The 19158-nt window shown below is 36.1% G+C and overlaps 1 protein-coding gene across 1 annotated transcript in view; it reads left to right on the forward strand.

Moving 5' to 3' along the window:
• Nucleotides 1–10873: 10873 nt before the first annotated feature.
• Nucleotides 10874–19158, forward strand: part of LOC118180518 (small nuclear ribonucleoprotein-associated protein B-like) — a 31582-nt gene continuing 23297 nt past the window's right edge. Inside the window, exon 1 of the mRNA XM_035349598.2 lies at nucleotides 10874–11032. Coding sequence (XP_035205489.1) covers nucleotides 11030–11032 — 3 coding nt within the window. The 5' untranslated portion in view covers nucleotides 10874–11029. The remainder of the gene's footprint in view (nucleotides 11033–19158) is intronic.

Below are 19158 nucleotides of genomic sequence, written 5' to 3' on the forward strand. Positions count from 1 at the left end.
GTACAGTGGCTTAGGATCATGGTATTTGCCATGTCATGGTGAGCTGTCCAATAAAAGGAAAAGAAGAGTCCTGGATTCATTTTCAAAGATCGTTTATTTATCAATTCTCGTCAGACTTTGCTCCATATTGATTGCATGAAGTCCGCCACAGTAGAATTCCTCCTGGCACCTAAAAAATTTGTATTTCTGTGCACTGAGCGTAGTTTCACAGCCTTCGTTAACAATATTCAACATTTCTCATATGGTAAGTGGAAACAAAAAGTCAAACATACTCCAGAAAGAAAAGTATAAGGGCTGTCTCTCAAATTTGGAAAATAATGGCAGCTGTCATCACTTTTTTTTTTTTGGTACATAAAACATCTCCAGTACTAATACCATAATATAGTAGGGCTTATTCCGCTAACTGCAAAAGAGGGCGAAGAAATGCCAACCACGAAAAAACCAACTACGACATATTTGAAACAAGAAGAGTACACGCAGCAGAAATCCAGAGGGAAGCGAAAAAACAATGAATAGACTAAGAGATTCACTAATTCCCACTATTTATAAGCTAGCACAGTTACACATTTCAACCAATGAAAATATCAAGGATCAAGAAATTTTAATTTATGGAGCACTTAGCACGAAGCCTTTATCTCCACATCATCAAAGATTAAAAATTTATCATCATCAAAAGAGAGGTTCAGCTAATAGGATAAAAACTAGGAAAGCCAAAACAAAAAGCTTTAAACGAATAAAGTCTTCACATGAGAAAAAAGGTAAAAACATTTAAGAAGGACTTTTTAATTAAATTTTGCATCAATACATTAAGGACCAGAATTTAGAAAGGGCACTCATATCATAATTTAGAATAGCGAAATAAAAAAGGGGAATTCCTCGATTCTTGATAAAATTAAAAGTAAAGACAATGCAGAAGATAAGAAACAAAATGAAAATATTCCACAGCGAGAACAACCAATCGTAATATTTCTTTCACTTTGCAGACAAACTGAACTGAAATGAGTTGTCTGATGACATAGCTTGGTCATGTTATAACAAACCTGTTGGCAAAAATATTGTCGCCAGATGAAATCCCTTATCTGGTTCTAGATGGCTGTAATAATTCCAAGGACATAAATTTAATGTGACCTCATCAGATATTCACCCCTTTTTGAGGGAAGGAGGAAAAATTAATTATCTGCATAATAAAAATTCCGGTATCATGGTGCCAGCCTCATATAAAATCATGACAATCGCTGTGGAGCTAACAGTCTGAAATACATATTACATAGATTACATTTTAAATGGGAAGATTTTTTCATTTAGGTATCACCAAAACCATGCCATCTACACAAAAACAAAATTTTTAACATTAAAACATAGAACCACTTATTTAAATTATTCCATAATTCAATACAAGAAACTTTTTATGCAAAATACATATAAGTGCATGATATAAATATGGTACATAAAATTTTCGAATATACGATATTGCAAGTACACAGTACAGAATTGTAAATGAAGTATTTCTATGATAAAGCAAAATGCAATTTTTGTACATCCCCAGTTACACTTAATTAGATAAATCACATACAGGATGAAGAAACAATACAAACCATTATAATCACATCATACCAGGAAATTTTGAAATCAAACACTTATGCACTTATATATTAGGCACAATGTCGTTGAATCTCAAAATGATATTTAAGGGTGATCAAGCCTTAAACTCTAATGATTATGCTCACACAATCAAGAAATCAACAAAAGACACATAACAATAAATTTCGAACAATTTAACATATTGCATAACTTGTAATAATGTTCTATGATAGTACTAGAAATGAGTGAAAAAAAAAGAATTAAGTGTACTGAAGTGTGGGAGAATCTTTTAGGAGCCAAACGAAGGCAACTGATGTGAATTCTATAAATGGCTCAGAAAAAATCATTGTCAAGTGCACAAATAACATAATTTACATCATTTACTTTAGAAGAAAAAGTTTTCGAAAACCTATGCTGGAATGTAACCTTAGATTTCACATACACTATATCATTAACATTGAATGATCTTAATATGGCATTTTCAAGTATTCACTTGTATTTGCTTTATTCCAACATCTCATAGGCATGCTCATAACTTAGTTTTAGTTGTATTAAAAGATCACACAAATAATGTGATTTTTCCACCGAAATGGTCTTGGATCAGGATTAAACATATTAAAAGGTAATGATAATTTTCTTCCAAAATGCAGAATATTAGAAGAATAACCAGTTGATGGATGAACAGTACCATTGTAAATATTTTGATGGATAAGCAATGCATTTTCAAATGGAATACCTTTTTCATGAAGTATAAGCAAAGAGCTCTTGATGCAGGTATTAACATGTTCATTTTGTTCATTATACTCAGGTCTCTGAGGAATACAGTGAGATAATTTAATATCCAAGCATTTGGTAATCGATTCAAACACCAGTGAAGGGTATTGTGTGTCTAAATCAAGATCATTTCTGGTCTTCCAGGTACATATATTGTAATAAATGTGCTGTAATAGTTTCAGCAGTGAGATTTTTGAGAAGTCATAAAAGAAGATGTTTAGAAAAATGATCTAGAATAACGACATCATGTCCACAATTTCGTACAGGACAACCAATATACACTGGTGTGCAAAAATTAAGGACGAGACGGTTTTTTCAATATAACTTTGTACAAAAGCTTTCCAAATGAACACATTTAATACCGTAAGATCCCCAATACGTAAGGACATGAGTAATGTAAGCAACACTTACTAAAAGAGAATCAGAGGGATAAAAAGAAGCTTTATTGAAAAAGTAGCATGGAGCGCAATGCGACTGAAGGCCGAAACATCCCTGTGATGGGTGTCCAGCAAGAAACATCCGGTCTTTAATAGGCGATATGATCTCCCCTGACTGCTAGGCAGGTTTCACAGCGTCTGCCCATGCTGAGAATGAGGGTGTCAATGAGTTGTTGAGGCATTGCTGCCCATTCGTCTTGCAGCGCCAATCGAAGCTCCGGAATCGTTACTGGTGGTAAGGTACGAGCTGCCAAGCGTCTGCCTAGAAAATCCCATACATGCTCGATGGGATTGAGATCCGGAGATCGTGCCGGCCAATCCATACGTTCAATATCCTTACTCTCTAAGAGCTGTTCAGCAGCTACTATGCGATGACATGGTGAATTGTCGTCCATGAAAAGGAACTGCGGACCCACAGCGCCTCTAAAAAGACGCACATATGGAAGAAGAATCTCGTTACAATAACGGGTCCCGTTGACTGAACCAGAGTCGAAGATGTGAAGGTCTGTACGACTACCAAGGATGATGCCTCCCCAAACGAGAACACCGCCACTTCCATACCTGTCCCTTTCAATGATGCTCGAGGGATGATTGCAGCTTCCCCGCTCTCTCCAGATGAGTATGCGATGAGAATCGCTACTCAGACTGAATCTGCTCTCATCTGTAAAGAGTACTCGTCCCCATTCATTGTCTCTCCAATTCCGGTGTTCCCGGCACCACAGAGAACGCCTTCTCCGATGGGCAGGCGTTAGAGGTACGCACCGTACAGGGCGTCGTGCAAACAGACCACCGCCGTGCAGTCTTCTGGCCACGGTAAAACGCGATATCGGTCGTCCAGTCGCCTGTGTCGTGTGTCTAGCGATTTCTTCCGCTGTCTGCCGCCTGTTTCTTCTGGCCTGTAAGGCAATATACCGGTCATCTGCGGGTGTGGTTCCTCGTGGACGACCACTACTAAACCCCCGGATAACTGTTCCTGTAGTTTGAAATTGTCTCCAAAGTCGTGAAACGATGCTGTGAGCAATTCCGAACTCTGCAGCCACACTTGTCACACTGCGGCCTTCCTCCAACTTCCCAATGATTCGACCTCGGGTAAAAGTATCCAGATGTCGTCTAACAGATTGATTATTCGCCATTTTTCGCTGAGGCAGCAACTCGGTGTTAACTGCTATACGGCGTGAAATCTCTTTGCCAGAAATACTGATTTACACCGATAACATGCTTTATACTACTCAGACACTCCCCCATTACGTCTACCTTTATATCTTCGCATGTGCTACCGTACATCACCTTACTTAATCTCCTGATTGGTCTTTCTGTCCGCTCTGCCTCTTCGTTCAGCTGATATGCTAATTTTCCGACTTCTTCCTTAATTTTTCCACACAGTGTACACGGAAAAAAGTCATTTGGATATTTAGGTATTCTGATAGCTTTAAATGGAGCCTGTTCAGGAGTGAAAGATTTGTATTTGTTACGTAAATGATACGGGATAACAAAATTCTTTGTGTCATCATACATACCCTTCTAAAAGAATCTTTCAATACGATTTCGTACATTTTCTGAACTCCAAGATGGGATGATGGGATATATGAGAAATTTCTCATTTTCACAGGATTTCAGTGCTAGTGGGACAACAACTAATTCAGCATTATTTCATTTATTCAAAACAAACATCAGAAGCTTATTGAATCATTTATGAAGAAATTATGTACTTTTGCTGAATTAAGCAAGACAGGATTTTTCAAAATATTGGTAATTTCTGAAGTACATGGATCAGAAATTTGCTGAGCAAGATTGCTGATTCACCTGGATCTAAGTGAATTTGTGTTTCAAACAAGCATTGCAATCTAATGATATAGTATAACAATTAGCATTTGCATAACATTAGCCACATTAATTAAAGGTACATAAAAATTATTAAATTCAGCTATTGCATCTTTAGTACATATTAACACATCATGTTTGGATAAAAACAAACAAAACAGCAAGACAAACAATATACACTGGCTGAAAAATTAAAATTGGACCAGTTAGCACCCAATTATTTAGACATGGGAACAAAATACCATTATTAAATCAAAACAATGAGAAAGCAAGAAATATTATCTATAAAATAATATACAATTAATATCACTGCTTATAAGGTATTACGCACACTGACCAATGAATTAGAAATGCAAGATCAATATTTTATTGGATCACAGTGCACGAGGAAATTGACAGATGCATATTACTTTACGAGGAGAAAATTTTTAATAGCGATTTAATCAATGGATCTTGGCCATTACACTTAACTTCATGTCGAAACAGGTATTCAGTAGGCGATTAGCTAATTCTACTTTTCAAGACCACAATTTTGTACTCATAATTTCAGAGGCAGCAGGATTTTATAGACTAAGTGCATCAGTTGCTACTTTAAAAAATTTGCGAGACAATTAACAATCTTATGCACGTAATACCCATGCCTGCCTATGGAATATGCCTGCCATTTGTCAGTATTAAGAATTGGTTCCTCTGCCATATGCTTCTTAACCAGACACTTGTTGGTTTCTTTCCTAAGGTATGAAACCAATGACAATGAAATATGCCTAATCCATTTCCATTGAGACATAATTTCATTTTATGTCTCTCAGAACATGTTTTTGATTGAAAAATAATCCTTCTAAGACACTACAGACAAGTATCATCTCTGACAATTTCCTTAATTTAAAAAAAAAATCCATCTATTCATAGCTCAAAAATTCCGAAAAGATAACATAGAAATCTGAAAAAATAACAATAAATAAGTGAAGAATAAATTACACATGAAAAAAAAAGCAATGAATGTGTAGCACAAGTACCAATTACAGTTTGACGCGCAATACTGAAATTATAAAAATGTCAAAACAAAACTAACCTTTACAGTCATATCTTTATAAATTATAACCCTTTTTTCACACATGTAATTAGTTGCCCATCGAGCACATACAATGAATTCAACTACAGAATTTACAGTCCACAAACAATGCGGTTTGGAAATCTTCTGCACACTTTCAGTCAACAGTGGAAATGTAAAATCCTTTTTAGTAGCGGCAACATTATGTGCAACCAATGGAGCATTCTTTTCACAGGCACATTTCTTGCAGCAGGTGCTTTTCTTTTACGTGACGGTTTGGATAAATATGAAGGCAGATTTGGAAAGATTGAGGGTATTGCTCCTTCTTGGAGTCTAGGGCGGCCCATTTCCAACTTGAATATTGTCCCATCGAACAACTTCGTCTCGTAAAATCGTTTTATATCACTTACTGCAAAATGATGCTCGCATACATCATCCTTCTCTGAAAGTATTCGGTCGGCCCGAGGAATTGCATGTCTACATTTGTCTAGCAGCACAGGATCCTGTAAAATATATTTCAACAAGTATGTATAAATATCAGAATTCAGTTACATACAAAATTAAAATACTCTTGTTGTATGCATTTTTTTAACGTGACTTTGATGCAAATTTAATATTTAATGATTAAAATTTAATTTGAAAATAGTACTGGCAAATTAAAATTTAATTGCAGCACTAACGCTTGAATAATTTTACACATTCAAATTTAAAATCCTTGTGCATAATGGTTCTCACTGTGCAGTGTATCAAGATTTAAATCTTAACTTTTAACAGCCATTCAATTATGTGATTAGGTGGCATGATTTTATAATATTCATAACTTATTTAATATGCTGAATTTATCTCATGGAAAATCAATTTTTCATTACACTTATCTGCTGTTATGTTTACATTCAACCATGCAAGTGAAGTTAATTTTAAGCAGCACAGTGTTCATTTCCATGTATTATAAAAAACTACTTCAAACGGAAAAGAAGGGGAAATGAGTTAATCTTCTTTTCTGTAAATGAAATAAAGAGGCAAATATTCCATCATTCTTGCATAATTCCAGAAATTTATTTAACTTTAAAATCTCAGGATTGCCTGCTTTCATGCACGAAATGCAAATGCACATAAGTTATGTGAAATATTTAACTAATTTCCAATTTAAAGTTCTGTGAAATATTTAACTAATTTCCAGTCTATTAATTTTTAAATACCCTCTTATTCTATCTCTAGCAATCCAGACGTTCTGTAAAGTTATATAAATTCATCTGACTGTGATCGGGCATGATATTAATGTTGTTCACCTTTGGAGCTCTTAATATACTTGGATTCTTGATTCCCAAGCTTTTATTCTTCTGCCTAACAGATGTATAACCAGTGTTGCATCTAGGGACGAAGCAGGTTGCACTATAAGAATTACTCATGATGGAAATTGACATCAAATCAATATTTTCTGTATTGCTGCCTATGTCAAATCCTACGAAAAGCAGAACAGCTAACGATTGCAGCGCCCTCTATAAATAATGCGACAAAAGTGGACCAATTTGGGAAAAGTCACATTCCGAGGTGGGACAGCGTTCGAGATAGACGTCTTATCGCTTTGCTCTCCGTTTCCTTGCGTTGCTACCACCCCCGCTACTGTACCGAGTTCATCGACCTCGCCTCACGGGCTCTGGGTTGTTTCTTTTTCGGCTTTCGCCTCGCAAAAGCGTCGCCTTAACTCCACTGCTGCACCATTCGCTGGATAAAACAGGTCGTATTTTATTCTTTCTTCTGATTTTCTTTATTTACCGTGCTGATAAGGGTACCTTCGGGTACGGCCTCTAGTTATGCCTTTTTTCCAACTTATTTACCTCACATGATTAATCAATATGACACAACAAACATAACTGTAGCTAATAATAACATAAACATGGAAAACTCACGTCCAAACTCAGAAAATCCTCACATGAGACATCCCGATGAACCCAACGTTCTCCAAATATTAAGTCACAAAATTACTTTATCCAATGACGTCGAAACTACCAGATCCTTGGTGGAAGATATCCAAGATATCCGTAACGACACAAATGTGATTTTGTCCGCTAGTGATCAAAAAGAACTAAACTTTCTCCTTGTTAAAGCCATTAATCAACTGCGTATGCAGGAAAACGAGATGGCCAATGCAAAAATAAACGAATTACAAACCTCTAACGAAAAGCTCGCTAAGCAATTTGAAGAGATTAAAAACTTCTGCGACATACTTCAATCCACTAGTGGTTTCAAAGAAAAAGAAAATTGCGCCATAGACAAACGGATTCTGACTCCGATGAGGAGCCTTCCCTCAAAACCAGCAATCGATATAAACAATTAGAGAACCAAATAGACGACATGCATTTGGACAACAAAGATGAATCAGCCACTCAGCTCACTACCACCCCAAAAGACCAACCAAACAAAAGTGACACCATTCCCGTAAATAGAAAACCAAACTACAGCCCCAAAACAAGCAGAATTGATAAAGTGCCAATTATTGTCGTATATGACGTACCAAAAGCGGATGAATTCTTAAAAAACTTAAACAAGCAAACCGGAAAAGAGATAACTGGCACCTTAAAAGGACGCCGCCTTGAAATGCAGCCTGCAGACTCTGACTCACATCGATTCATTCGCAAGATAGTCGAAGAAACAAGCTTAAAGCCCACACCTACTTACTGCCCGAAGATAAAGTTTCAAAAGTCATAATAAGAGGCTTACCCATCACCACAGATCCCCAAACCATCACTCAAGAACTCCTTGACAAAGGATTTAAGGTTAACTTTATAACACTATTAAGAAACATAAAAGAAAACAAACCAATGCCGCTTTTCTTAGTACATATACCAAAATCAGAAGAAAATAAGGAAGTATTCAAAATCAAACGCATAGGTTATATGAACGTAACAATAGAATCATTACGCAAGAAACCTGGCCCTCCACAATGCTATAGATGCCAGGGATTTTTTCACAGTTCCCTGCTCTGCACCAGAGACTGGGTTTGCGTCCGTTGCGGAGGCAATCACAAACCTATAGAATGCACCCGTAGTCGCGACCAGCCAGCCATATGTTATCACTGCAAAGGTCCTCACCCAGCCAACTTTTCAAATTGCCCAGCCAGACCAAAAAACAAACATGTTCAGTTCCAACCCAGTCCTCTACCAGCAACCATTCCCTGGACTAACAGAAAACAAGACTTTCCTCCGCTGACATCAAACAGTAACGAAAATATCGCTCAAACCTCCATTCAAAACGAAATTCTAACAGAAGAAACTACCAGCACCGCAGAATCCTCCCTGTCAGACCTCTTTGACTTCTCTACGCTAAAAACAATCTGGACAATAGTGATACAAGGACTCAAAAACATTAAAACCAAGAAATCACCTCTTGATAAAATAATCGCAGTAGTCGAAATCATTGAAAAAATAGGAAATCATCTTTAATGCTAATAAATTCAAGAACAGATGCAACATAAAAATCCTCTCTTGGAACGCTAACGGTCTTTACCATAAAAAAGATGAATTATCGAACCTCATTATTGAAATTGAACCTGACGTAATACTCATACAAGAGACTCACCTTAAACCAGCACTCAAAGTACTTTATGCTAATTATAACACCTACCGTACTGATCGTGAGACAGGAAGAGGCGGTGGCATCATCACATTTGTTAAAAGGAGCATAAAACACGCTCAAATTCCTAATTCCAGTACCACTTTCGAAAGTAACACAATAGAAATTGTAATAGAACATAAAAAATTCAAAATTTCGAATATATACATCCCACCAAATAATAATCCCAGCTCACAAGAATTGATTCACCTCCTTAATTCTAATACTTCTACCATTGTCGGAGGGGACTTCAACGCCAAACACCCCTGTTGGAACCGAGGACCTACTAACAAAAAAGGAAATGACATATTTAAGCTCATTCAATCAACATGCATTTGGACAACGAAGATGAATCAGCCACTCAGCTCACTACCACCCCAAAAGACCAACCAAACAAAAGTGACACCATTCCCGTAAATAGAAAACCAAACTACAGCCCCAAAACAAGCAGAATTGATAAAGTGCCAATTATTGTCGTATATGACGTACCAAAAGCGGATGAATTCTTAAAAAACTTAAACAAGCAAACCGGAAAAGAGATAGACGAGCCCACCCATTACGGGTACAATAGCGCCACCACAATTGACTTTTTCATCTCAAATAACATTACTAACAGATGCAATATCTCTGTAATTTCAGCCCTGTCTTCCGACCACAACCCCATTGTATTTGAAATCCCCATTAATAAATACCTCCCCTCACTTGACAGAAGTATAGGAGTTACAAATTAGATCAAATACTCTGAAATTCTGAATAACTCCATACAAGGTACCCATGCATCAACAACACAGAAGATTTAGAACACGAAGTCTCAGAATTTACCAACAGCATCAATTCTGCTTTAAAGGAAGCCACCAATACTTTTTATGTGAACAAGCCTTTCCTTCCTCTGCCTGCCGATATAAGAAATAGGATTAAAGAGAAAAACCGGATGCGCAAAAGATGGCAAACCACCAGGGATCCACAACTCAAACACGAACTAAACTCTATGCAAAAAGAAATCAACAGACGAATCAAGAACTTCAAAAACCAAAAATGGACCATTTTCCTAAATAACCTTGCTATAGAGGACAATTCCCTATTTGACATTTCCCGCAAATTCAAGAAACCTTATAAACCTATTCCACCTATCCATGGACCTAGTGGAACTTCATATACAGAAGAAGATAAAGCTAAATCTTTTGCGGACTATATGGAAAATACATTCACTCTTAATCTCACTCCGTACGACAATAACCATATTGAACGGGTCAACCAGGTGGTCAATAACTTCCTTAACACCCCTGCTCCGTACAACTTCACTTTCCTGACTACCCCAACCATCGTTGCCAACACCATCAGCGCCTTACAAACGAAGAAAGCCCTTCCCTCCTTGTTCTGCCTCCCACTTTTTTTTTTTTTTTTTTTTTCATCTCACTTTTCAAGTTCCTTTGCTTAGTAAAGGTAGTTTTCAGCATTAGTTTATGTTACAAGAACTATCACGACTTCTCTCAATGCTAACTTTTGTTTCTTCATAACTACCAAAGTTTTATTCAATTTTATTCATAACTAGGTGATGAGCCTCGGAAGTGACATCACGCAAACGTCTTCGTTACCTTGAGTATTCCAACGCATGCGCAAAACGTTTGGAGAGACAATAGCTGGATCCGGTATTGTTTTCCGTAAGTCAGGTTGTGAAGTGTTTTCTGGGTCTCTGTTATCCGTTATTCTGAAAAGTGTTTGACGTTCTGACACGTGCTGTTGGCTTTTCGCTATGGTAAGATTAATTAGTTTAAATTTTTTTAATGAATTAGTATGGACGGTTGCTAATTTCCATTGTGGAATTATAATTTGGGTTCTCTTCCAGTGTAGTTTTTGATTCGCTTCTGGAAATGGCCATTTTATGGGCCAAAATGTAATGAAATTTTCTCATATATGTATATATGAATAGCCATAATGCGTTATTCAACTTAAGTATTGCCTATTGAAAGCAAAAATCGAAACTTAATCATGTACTACATATTGCCATGATTTATTGTAATTTTTATGCCAAAATTTTATGGTAGCCGATTATACTTATTAGATATCGAAAAGCAAATGTATTCTTGCTATTCTGGTGTTAAGAATCCCAAATTTCGCCAATTGCCGGTTTTGGAAGCATCGCCCAATGAGTGTTAAGAAGTTAAATAATGCGAAAAGAAGAATGTTATTTAATTATAAAAAAAAATAAAATTAGTTAATGGAGTAAGCTTTTTATTCTCCCAAGTCTAGGGGAATATTTTTTGTGTTGAATGTAGGAATATGCTGCAAACTAGCTTAGTAGATGAACATTTGACAGCAGCCAAATTTTTGTGACTAAATCAAATTGTCATCAATATATATACATGTAAAAATGAAAAGTTTCTCATTGTTTTTAATCGGAAGGCTTTTTATTTCAAAGTCTTGGTTTGGTTTAAAACCACAATTCAAAAATTCATTTTTCATGCCCAATTTTTCATTTTGTTAAAGAAATAAATTTCTTTTCTGGTAGTTTATATATTTTATTTTTTAGAATTAGTAAAATTTTTGCGTTAAACAGCAATTTGTCAGCAGCATTTTGCAAAATTCTGCTTCACTCTTTTTAAACAGTTTACTCACTTTTAAAAATATGCTACCTCTTTGCCATTTCAAACATAATATGATAATTTGATACATTTTGCTTTCTACCACCTAAATATTTCTTCTTTTATAACTGAAATAGGTATTTAATTATTGAATAAATTGATAGCTGTGGCCTAAAAAGGCGTGAGTAACATATTTTTTATTGAAATAAAATTTGTTTTTAATGTGCAAGATTACTTTTCTTACAATGCTGGGCTCATGGTTCTTAAATCCTCCTGTTCTTGAGTACAGAAACCTTCATTATTAATATTATTCAAATAGTTAAATGCGTTTTAAACCATACGAAAGTTAAAATGAAAAATAGTACTTTAATGTCAATTTAATATATGCAATAATGTAAATTTCTTAGAAATTGTTCAGTAGTTTTACTTTTAAACAATGGCTTTGCTTCGATATAAAAGACGTGTTTAATTAGTTCATCAAAAAGTTGTTAGAGACCCTATCGAAACAGGAACTAGCATATTTTTCCACTCTGCAGTTTTACTGCAAAAACAGAATCATCTCTCTAAAATGGTTAAGAAATATTTAATTCCTTTCGTTTTGCAGTTATTGAAATTTTTAAAATAATTGAAATTCTAACTAAATCCTTAGATAAAAGTTATTCAAGAACTAAAGAAATGCAAGAAAGGGGTTAACTTCAGTTACAAGTAAAGTTTCAAATATTGTTATTTTCTAGTAACTAACAAAAAAACATTTAAAATCCTCTTTTACTTCTGACCAACCTTCATTTGCTCTCCTGCCACCCCTCTCCCTTCTGAGGCCGCTCTTTGGCACCCCAGGTTCGATGGGGGATAAAGCAATTAAGCAAGGCTCTTTAACTACTTTTTCACATAGCTGGGGGCAAAAGAAAAAGAACTCGATGTTTTCCCGCCTGAATAGCCAGCGAGAAAACTGCATAACAAAAGCCCACTTAAAAACAGCACGAATTTTCAGGAAATCCAAAGTAGCTATGACTTCGTGAAAAATTTTACGAGCAATAATTATTATGATTAAAAATGAAATTTCAAGTGGGAATGAAATTAATTTATGTAAAATCCAAGTTGTCAAAATTTAACTAGATTATTTGTGACAGTGCACGTAAATGTTTTCTTAATCATAATAAACTCACTTCCAAAAGTTAAGCACGAAGATGTAAAATGCAAAAAAATCAACAAATACGGTTAATCTTTGGATTATGGTAACTTGGCGAAAATTTGGCGACCAACTCTGCTACAGCAACCCTCTATTTTTTTTTTCGCCGCCATTTTGTCTTCACGAAGTAAAGACATATTTCTTTTCTTTTTATTTACTCAACACTTTTTCCAACAATCTGCTAGCCGAATTGCACTTATGCTAGAAATTTTATGGAACAAAACTGCTTAATCATGACAAATATTAACTGCAAAATTGGGAAAAAGTGCAGAATAGCAAACTCCTTGCCGCGTTTTTCAAAATCGCACATACACAGTAACCATGTACACGTCGACTTATTTTTAACTTAAAAAAAAATCCCAGAATTGCACAAAAATCACATTGCATACGCTCTGGACTTTATCCATCTAAACTGCTATTTTCTCATAAATTACAAAAATTTTCACAAAAATTCAGGAAAATTTTGTGAATCTTTAAACTCGGTAAAAAGCACATATATGAAATTGCCTGATCGCGAAAAAGTATATACCCTATCCAAGGATGAACATTTCCATGTATAATATAAAAAAATATCCAAAAACTTTTACCTCTAAATTATCTATTATAAACGTCACCAACGAATTCATAACAAAACATCAAAAATGGTTACAAATACTTAGTGTCAAATATTTAAATTATTTCCATGCACGTTTACATCCACTCAAACGTATACCAAATTTCTACAAACATATAATTCACAAAATACGAGGGCCATCCAGGAAGTAGATTACGTTTCCGTCTGTGTCCGCTACGGGCGGGGCTAGCACGGCCATCTTGGGGTCAAAGCGTTGCGCAGCTCAGTCTGCATCTAGCCGTGCTAGTGAGAGGTTCGTGCTGTGCTCCGTTCAGATACTGTGACGGTTTGAAATGTCTGCGTTAATTGAAAATCCTGCGAGGTGCGCTCAGTAATAAGGTTTCTGACTGCAAAAAACTGTAAACCGATAGAAATCTATCGGCAGCTTCGTGAAGTGTATGGGGACAACATTATCACTGAAGGTGGAGTGCGTCAGTGGGTCATAAGATTTCAAAATGGCCGAACCAATGTTCACGACGAAGATCGAAGTGGGAGACCCAGCATAGTGACCGCCGAACTTCTCGAAAAAGTCGATGCTAAAGTCCGTGAAAATCGAAATTTCACAATAACGGAACTTTCTTTGAGTTTTCCACAAATTTCGCGAAGTTTGTTGCACGAAATCATCAGCGAAAAGCTTGGTTACCACAAGTTTTGTGCAAGATGGATTCCAAAAATCTTGACAGAGGACCACAAAAATCAGCGAATGGCTGCAGCGTTGAACTTTTTGGACGCTTACCATAAGGATGGTGACTCTTTACTCGATCGCATCGTTACTGGTGACGAAACATGGGTGAAACATGTGAACTATGAAACGAAATTGCAATCAATGCAGTGGGGGCACACAAGTTCTCCCCAAAAACCCAAGAAATGCATGCAAACAATGTCGGCAAGGAAGATGATGGCGACTGTTTTTTGGGACAGAAAAGGTGTAATTTTGGTGGACTTCCTGGAAAGAGGCACTACAATAAACTCTCAAAGATATTGTCAAACTCTCCAAAAACTCAGAAGAGCAATTCAAAACAAGCGCAGAGGAATGTTGAGCTCTAAGATCTTGTTGATTCACGACAACGCCCGGCCCCGCACGGCAAATGTCACTCGTAAAGTTCTTGAATCTTTTAAGTGGGAGTTGTTTCCTCATCCGCCGTACAGTCCCGACCTGGCACCGAGCGACTTCCACCTATTCCCAGCAATGAAGAAGTGGCTGGCTATGCAGCGTTTTGATGACGACGCACAGCTGCAAGAAGAGGTAACGAAGTGGTTGAAGGCGCAGGCGGCCGAATTTTTCGACGAAGGAATTTCCAAGCTCGTACATCGCTACGATAAATGCCTTAATTTGTATGGTGACTATGTAGAAAAGTAGTATTTGAGTGTGGCTTTCATCTGTATATAATAAAATTTGTTTCCTATAACTTTGTTTATTTTTTTATTCCAAAACGTAATCTACTTTCTGGATAGCCCTCGTAACTATTGTTTAATTAAAATATAATTAAACCATGTACACGTCGACTTATTTTTACTTAAAAAAACATCCCAGAATTGCACAAAAATGGCATTGCGCATGCTCTTCACTATATCCATGTACATTGCTTTTTTCTCATAAATTAGAAAAATTTCACGAAAATGCAAGAAAATTTTGTGAATCTTTAAATTCCTTAAAAAGAACATATATGAAATTACCTGATCGTGAAAAAGTATATACCCTTTCCAAGGATGAACATTTGCACGTATAAAATAAATAAAATATCCAAAAACTTTTTCCTCTAAATTATTTATTATAAACCTCACCTGCCAATTTTTAACGCAAACATTAAAAATGGTTCCAAATACTTAGTGTCAGATACTTAAATTCTTTCCATGCACATTTACTTCTACTTAAACGTATTCCAAAATACTACAAACATATAACTCTCAAAATCACGATCATTAAATTAAAATATAATTAAATTAAAAAACACTACTTAAAATATAAATAAGCACATGCATTAAATTAATAAAAATTAGCTTACAATCCTAATTACTTTAAACTAAATCATTGCTAATAACAATTTTCTAATAATACCATATTAATTTACTCCTTACTTTTAGAACAATGCATAAAAATAATATCCTCAAATAATTAAAAATACTAACTTACCTAATCTTCTACAGAATCTTGAGTGCATGGTGGGTCACAAAATGTCCATTTTCACCAGATTTCCTGCACCGCCATTCAAACTTATCTGTAATATCCTTCCTTTTACACAATCTCATTTCATACCCACATGTTGGACATTCCAGTCGCAATTAAGCAATTCTTTTCAATTACACATAAACGCAATAAAAATTTCGGATTTACTTTATATAGGGCCATGGGATCCAAATATTAAACAACACCGTTTCACAGAACATAGAATGAAACTAATGCTGTACAGCAGATATTTTTACAAATTTACCCCCTTTTCTGATTAAAGAACAGTGATTCGTCCATTAATGTCACATGACATATCTCATGATCTCTCATTTCCCTCACACAAAATAATGCATAATCGGAACTGAGTACTTCTGACATTATTACCAAAGTCATAGGTAGTAATCTTTATCACCTCCAAAATGTCGCCAAACTACCTCTTACCATATTCCATGCAGATAGCCTGTGCTCATAGGTTTAAAACCATCTCGAACTATCAGTGTTCTTCGATTGTACCGCTCAGCTGCTAATGGGATTAGGAGATGAATAGAATAACTCTCCAGAGGACTGTAGCATATGATAATTACCAATTACTTAAAGTAGCTGAGATACCGTTAGGCATTTCCAGTCCTCCTATAGATTAAATTATGTGCTGTAATATCCAAGAAGGCCTTCATGAAATATAACAAAATCAAAATTATTTTTACATTCAGAATAATGCATGTAGTTATTCCAACATTACGTTAAGTACACTCACTTCCGAAAGTTAAGCACGAATATGTACAATGCAACAAAATACACCAATACTGCTTTGATTGACACAAAATTCGGCAGGAAAATAGCATATATATTTATGCATAAAGTCAATAATTATACACAGAAATGGAAACAATATTAAATTTTTGTTAAGTTATCAGATAATGACATACTGGAGATTTAAACAGAGTTATGTATAAAATGCAAATAAAGAGCGTAAAATGAAAAAAAAAAGGACATTAATAGGGTACGTAATCTCCCCTTATCTGTATACAAAGTTTACACCTTGTGACCATGCTTTCAATTAGGTGGTCAACCACTGCAGAATCAAGCAATTGCCATTTTTCTTGTAGAGCAGTTTCCAGCTCAATAAGAGTGGCTGGATGTGAGAAACGTGAAGATATAGCACGGCCGAGAACATCCCAAAGATTTACAATGGGATTAAGGTCGTGCGAATATGCTGGCCACGCCATACGTGCAATCCCTTCACTCTCCAGGTAGTCATCGACGATGTCAGCTCTATGGGGACACGCGTTATCGTCCATTAAAACAAAAGTAGGGCCAGCTGCTGCAGCGTACAATCTCACAATAGATTCTAGGACTTCATCTCGATACCGGACAGCCGTCGAAGAACTCCGTTTAAAGATGTGTAGGTCTGTGTGGTATCCTAATGAAATCCCTCATAATGCTTCCGCCTCAGAATGTGTGATGTTTTGGGACTGCTTCTGTGTTCGTTGTTCATGCCATATCCTTATATGCTTGTCATCTGGCTCCAGAGCAAATCTTGACTCATCAGTAAATATGACGTTGCCTCAGTTAGACACATTCTAATTGACATGTTCCTGGCACCACTGTTAATTGTGCCTCTCTTGATTGGACGAATAGAGGATCACAAACTTCAGGTACCCGGGCATACAGTCCACTCATATGTAATCTTCGGTGCACAGTAGCTGCAGATATCGCCTTACCAATGGATGTTGTAACCATAGATGTCATGCATGTGTAGATTGCTCTGCGATTCCGCTTGACTACAATAGCAACATATCGATCTTCCATGGGGGTTGTAATCCTTTGGCGACTGGCTACGGGCCTTCAAACAACTGTCTGTGTGGTTTAGAATTGTTTCCATAAACGTGAAATTACAGAATGATGAACACCGAAAAAAAGATCAACATCTGTGATCTACTGTCCTGCTTCAGTGCGCCCCACAGCACGCCAGGCTTGGAATATTCCATTTGTTTTCTGGAAGTCATAGAAACACATATGTCTTGAAAATGAATTGTACAAAAGTTTTAAACACCTTCTATCAGCACTTGCAATCAACTTCTGTAACCCTTCATAAAGCTGGCTTCTTATAAGACTGCCTTTTTTGAATATTTCTTGACATGAAAGCACGATTGGCTGTTGCCTAACATATTTACATACTTCCATCTACCTCTGCAGCGAATTGCATCCTCTTCAATATTGATTGGCTTCCAGAAATTAGCAGTTTCCTCTCCATGCTTAACTTTTGGAGTACTTTTATTTTTTCATTGAAATTAAAGTTCGGCTTAAATTCTCCGTATTAAATTCATTATATGAAAAATTTTCTGCAGTGTTAAATTAGTCAAATTATTCTCTGTATATGATGAAACTTTACATACATTTTATACTGCTTATAATTTTGTAGAACTAAAAGAAGCAGTGTGGCCAGTATTCCCTTTCACCTCCCTTTGTCGGACTTATACGAGGGCACTTTGATTTGCCACATAAATATAATAACAAAGTTACACATATATGCATATGTTTATAATTACATTATTTTGATTGACTCTTAATTTAGCCGGAGCCCAAAATGAATTGTGTTCCTCTACTTAAATTTATTGTTCAATTATTTGTTATGAATTTAATTTATTTTTTATTTTATCTTTATTCATGAATCTACTTTGTGCAGCTGAAGAGAAAAGGGAAAAAATAGTCATTTTAACGTAGCATATATATCGGTGTGGGTATTAGTCCAATGGGCAATTATCCCAGTGGGGTCTTTTTTGTGGGCTTTTGTCTGGTCACTGCTGAAATCAGAGCTTTCAGTGCAGCAATCTGTATCTGGTAGGCCATTTTAAATGCAACAAGGGCTTCGTTTAAAATTGCTCACAAAGAAGAAAAAACCATTTGAAGACGGTAAGTTGCTGATGGAAGCATATCTTGCAGGTGCCGAAAGCCTTTTTGAATAAAAGAATGTAACAACGGCTTTGTTTAAAATTGCTCACTTGTTGGTGAAGAAGGAAAACCATTTCAAGAGGGGAGTTGCTGAAGGAAGCATTTCTTGCGGGGGCCGAAAGCCTGTTTGACGGATTCTCTAACAAGCATGAAATCATCAATGCAATTCAAGACCTTCAATTGTCAGCACTGTTTTTTTTTTTTTTTAAGGAGAATGGAAGCAATTGCTGATGATATGCAACCTCAATTGAAGAGAGACTTGGGCACATGTAAATGGCTTTTCTCTCCAATTCGACGAGTCCACGGATATTTCCGATACGTCGCAGTTAGCTTTTATGATAAGAATGGTATTTAACGACTTCTCTGTTAAAGAAGA

The sequence above is a fragment of the Stegodyphus dumicola genome, chromosome 6 (genome assembly GCF_044657685.1).
Source record: "Stegodyphus dumicola isolate Sdum_Otavi_A_Nest chromosome 6, ASM4465768v1".
Classification (NCBI taxonomy): domain Eukaryota; kingdom Metazoa; phylum Arthropoda; class Arachnida; order Araneae; family Eresidae; genus Stegodyphus; species Stegodyphus dumicola.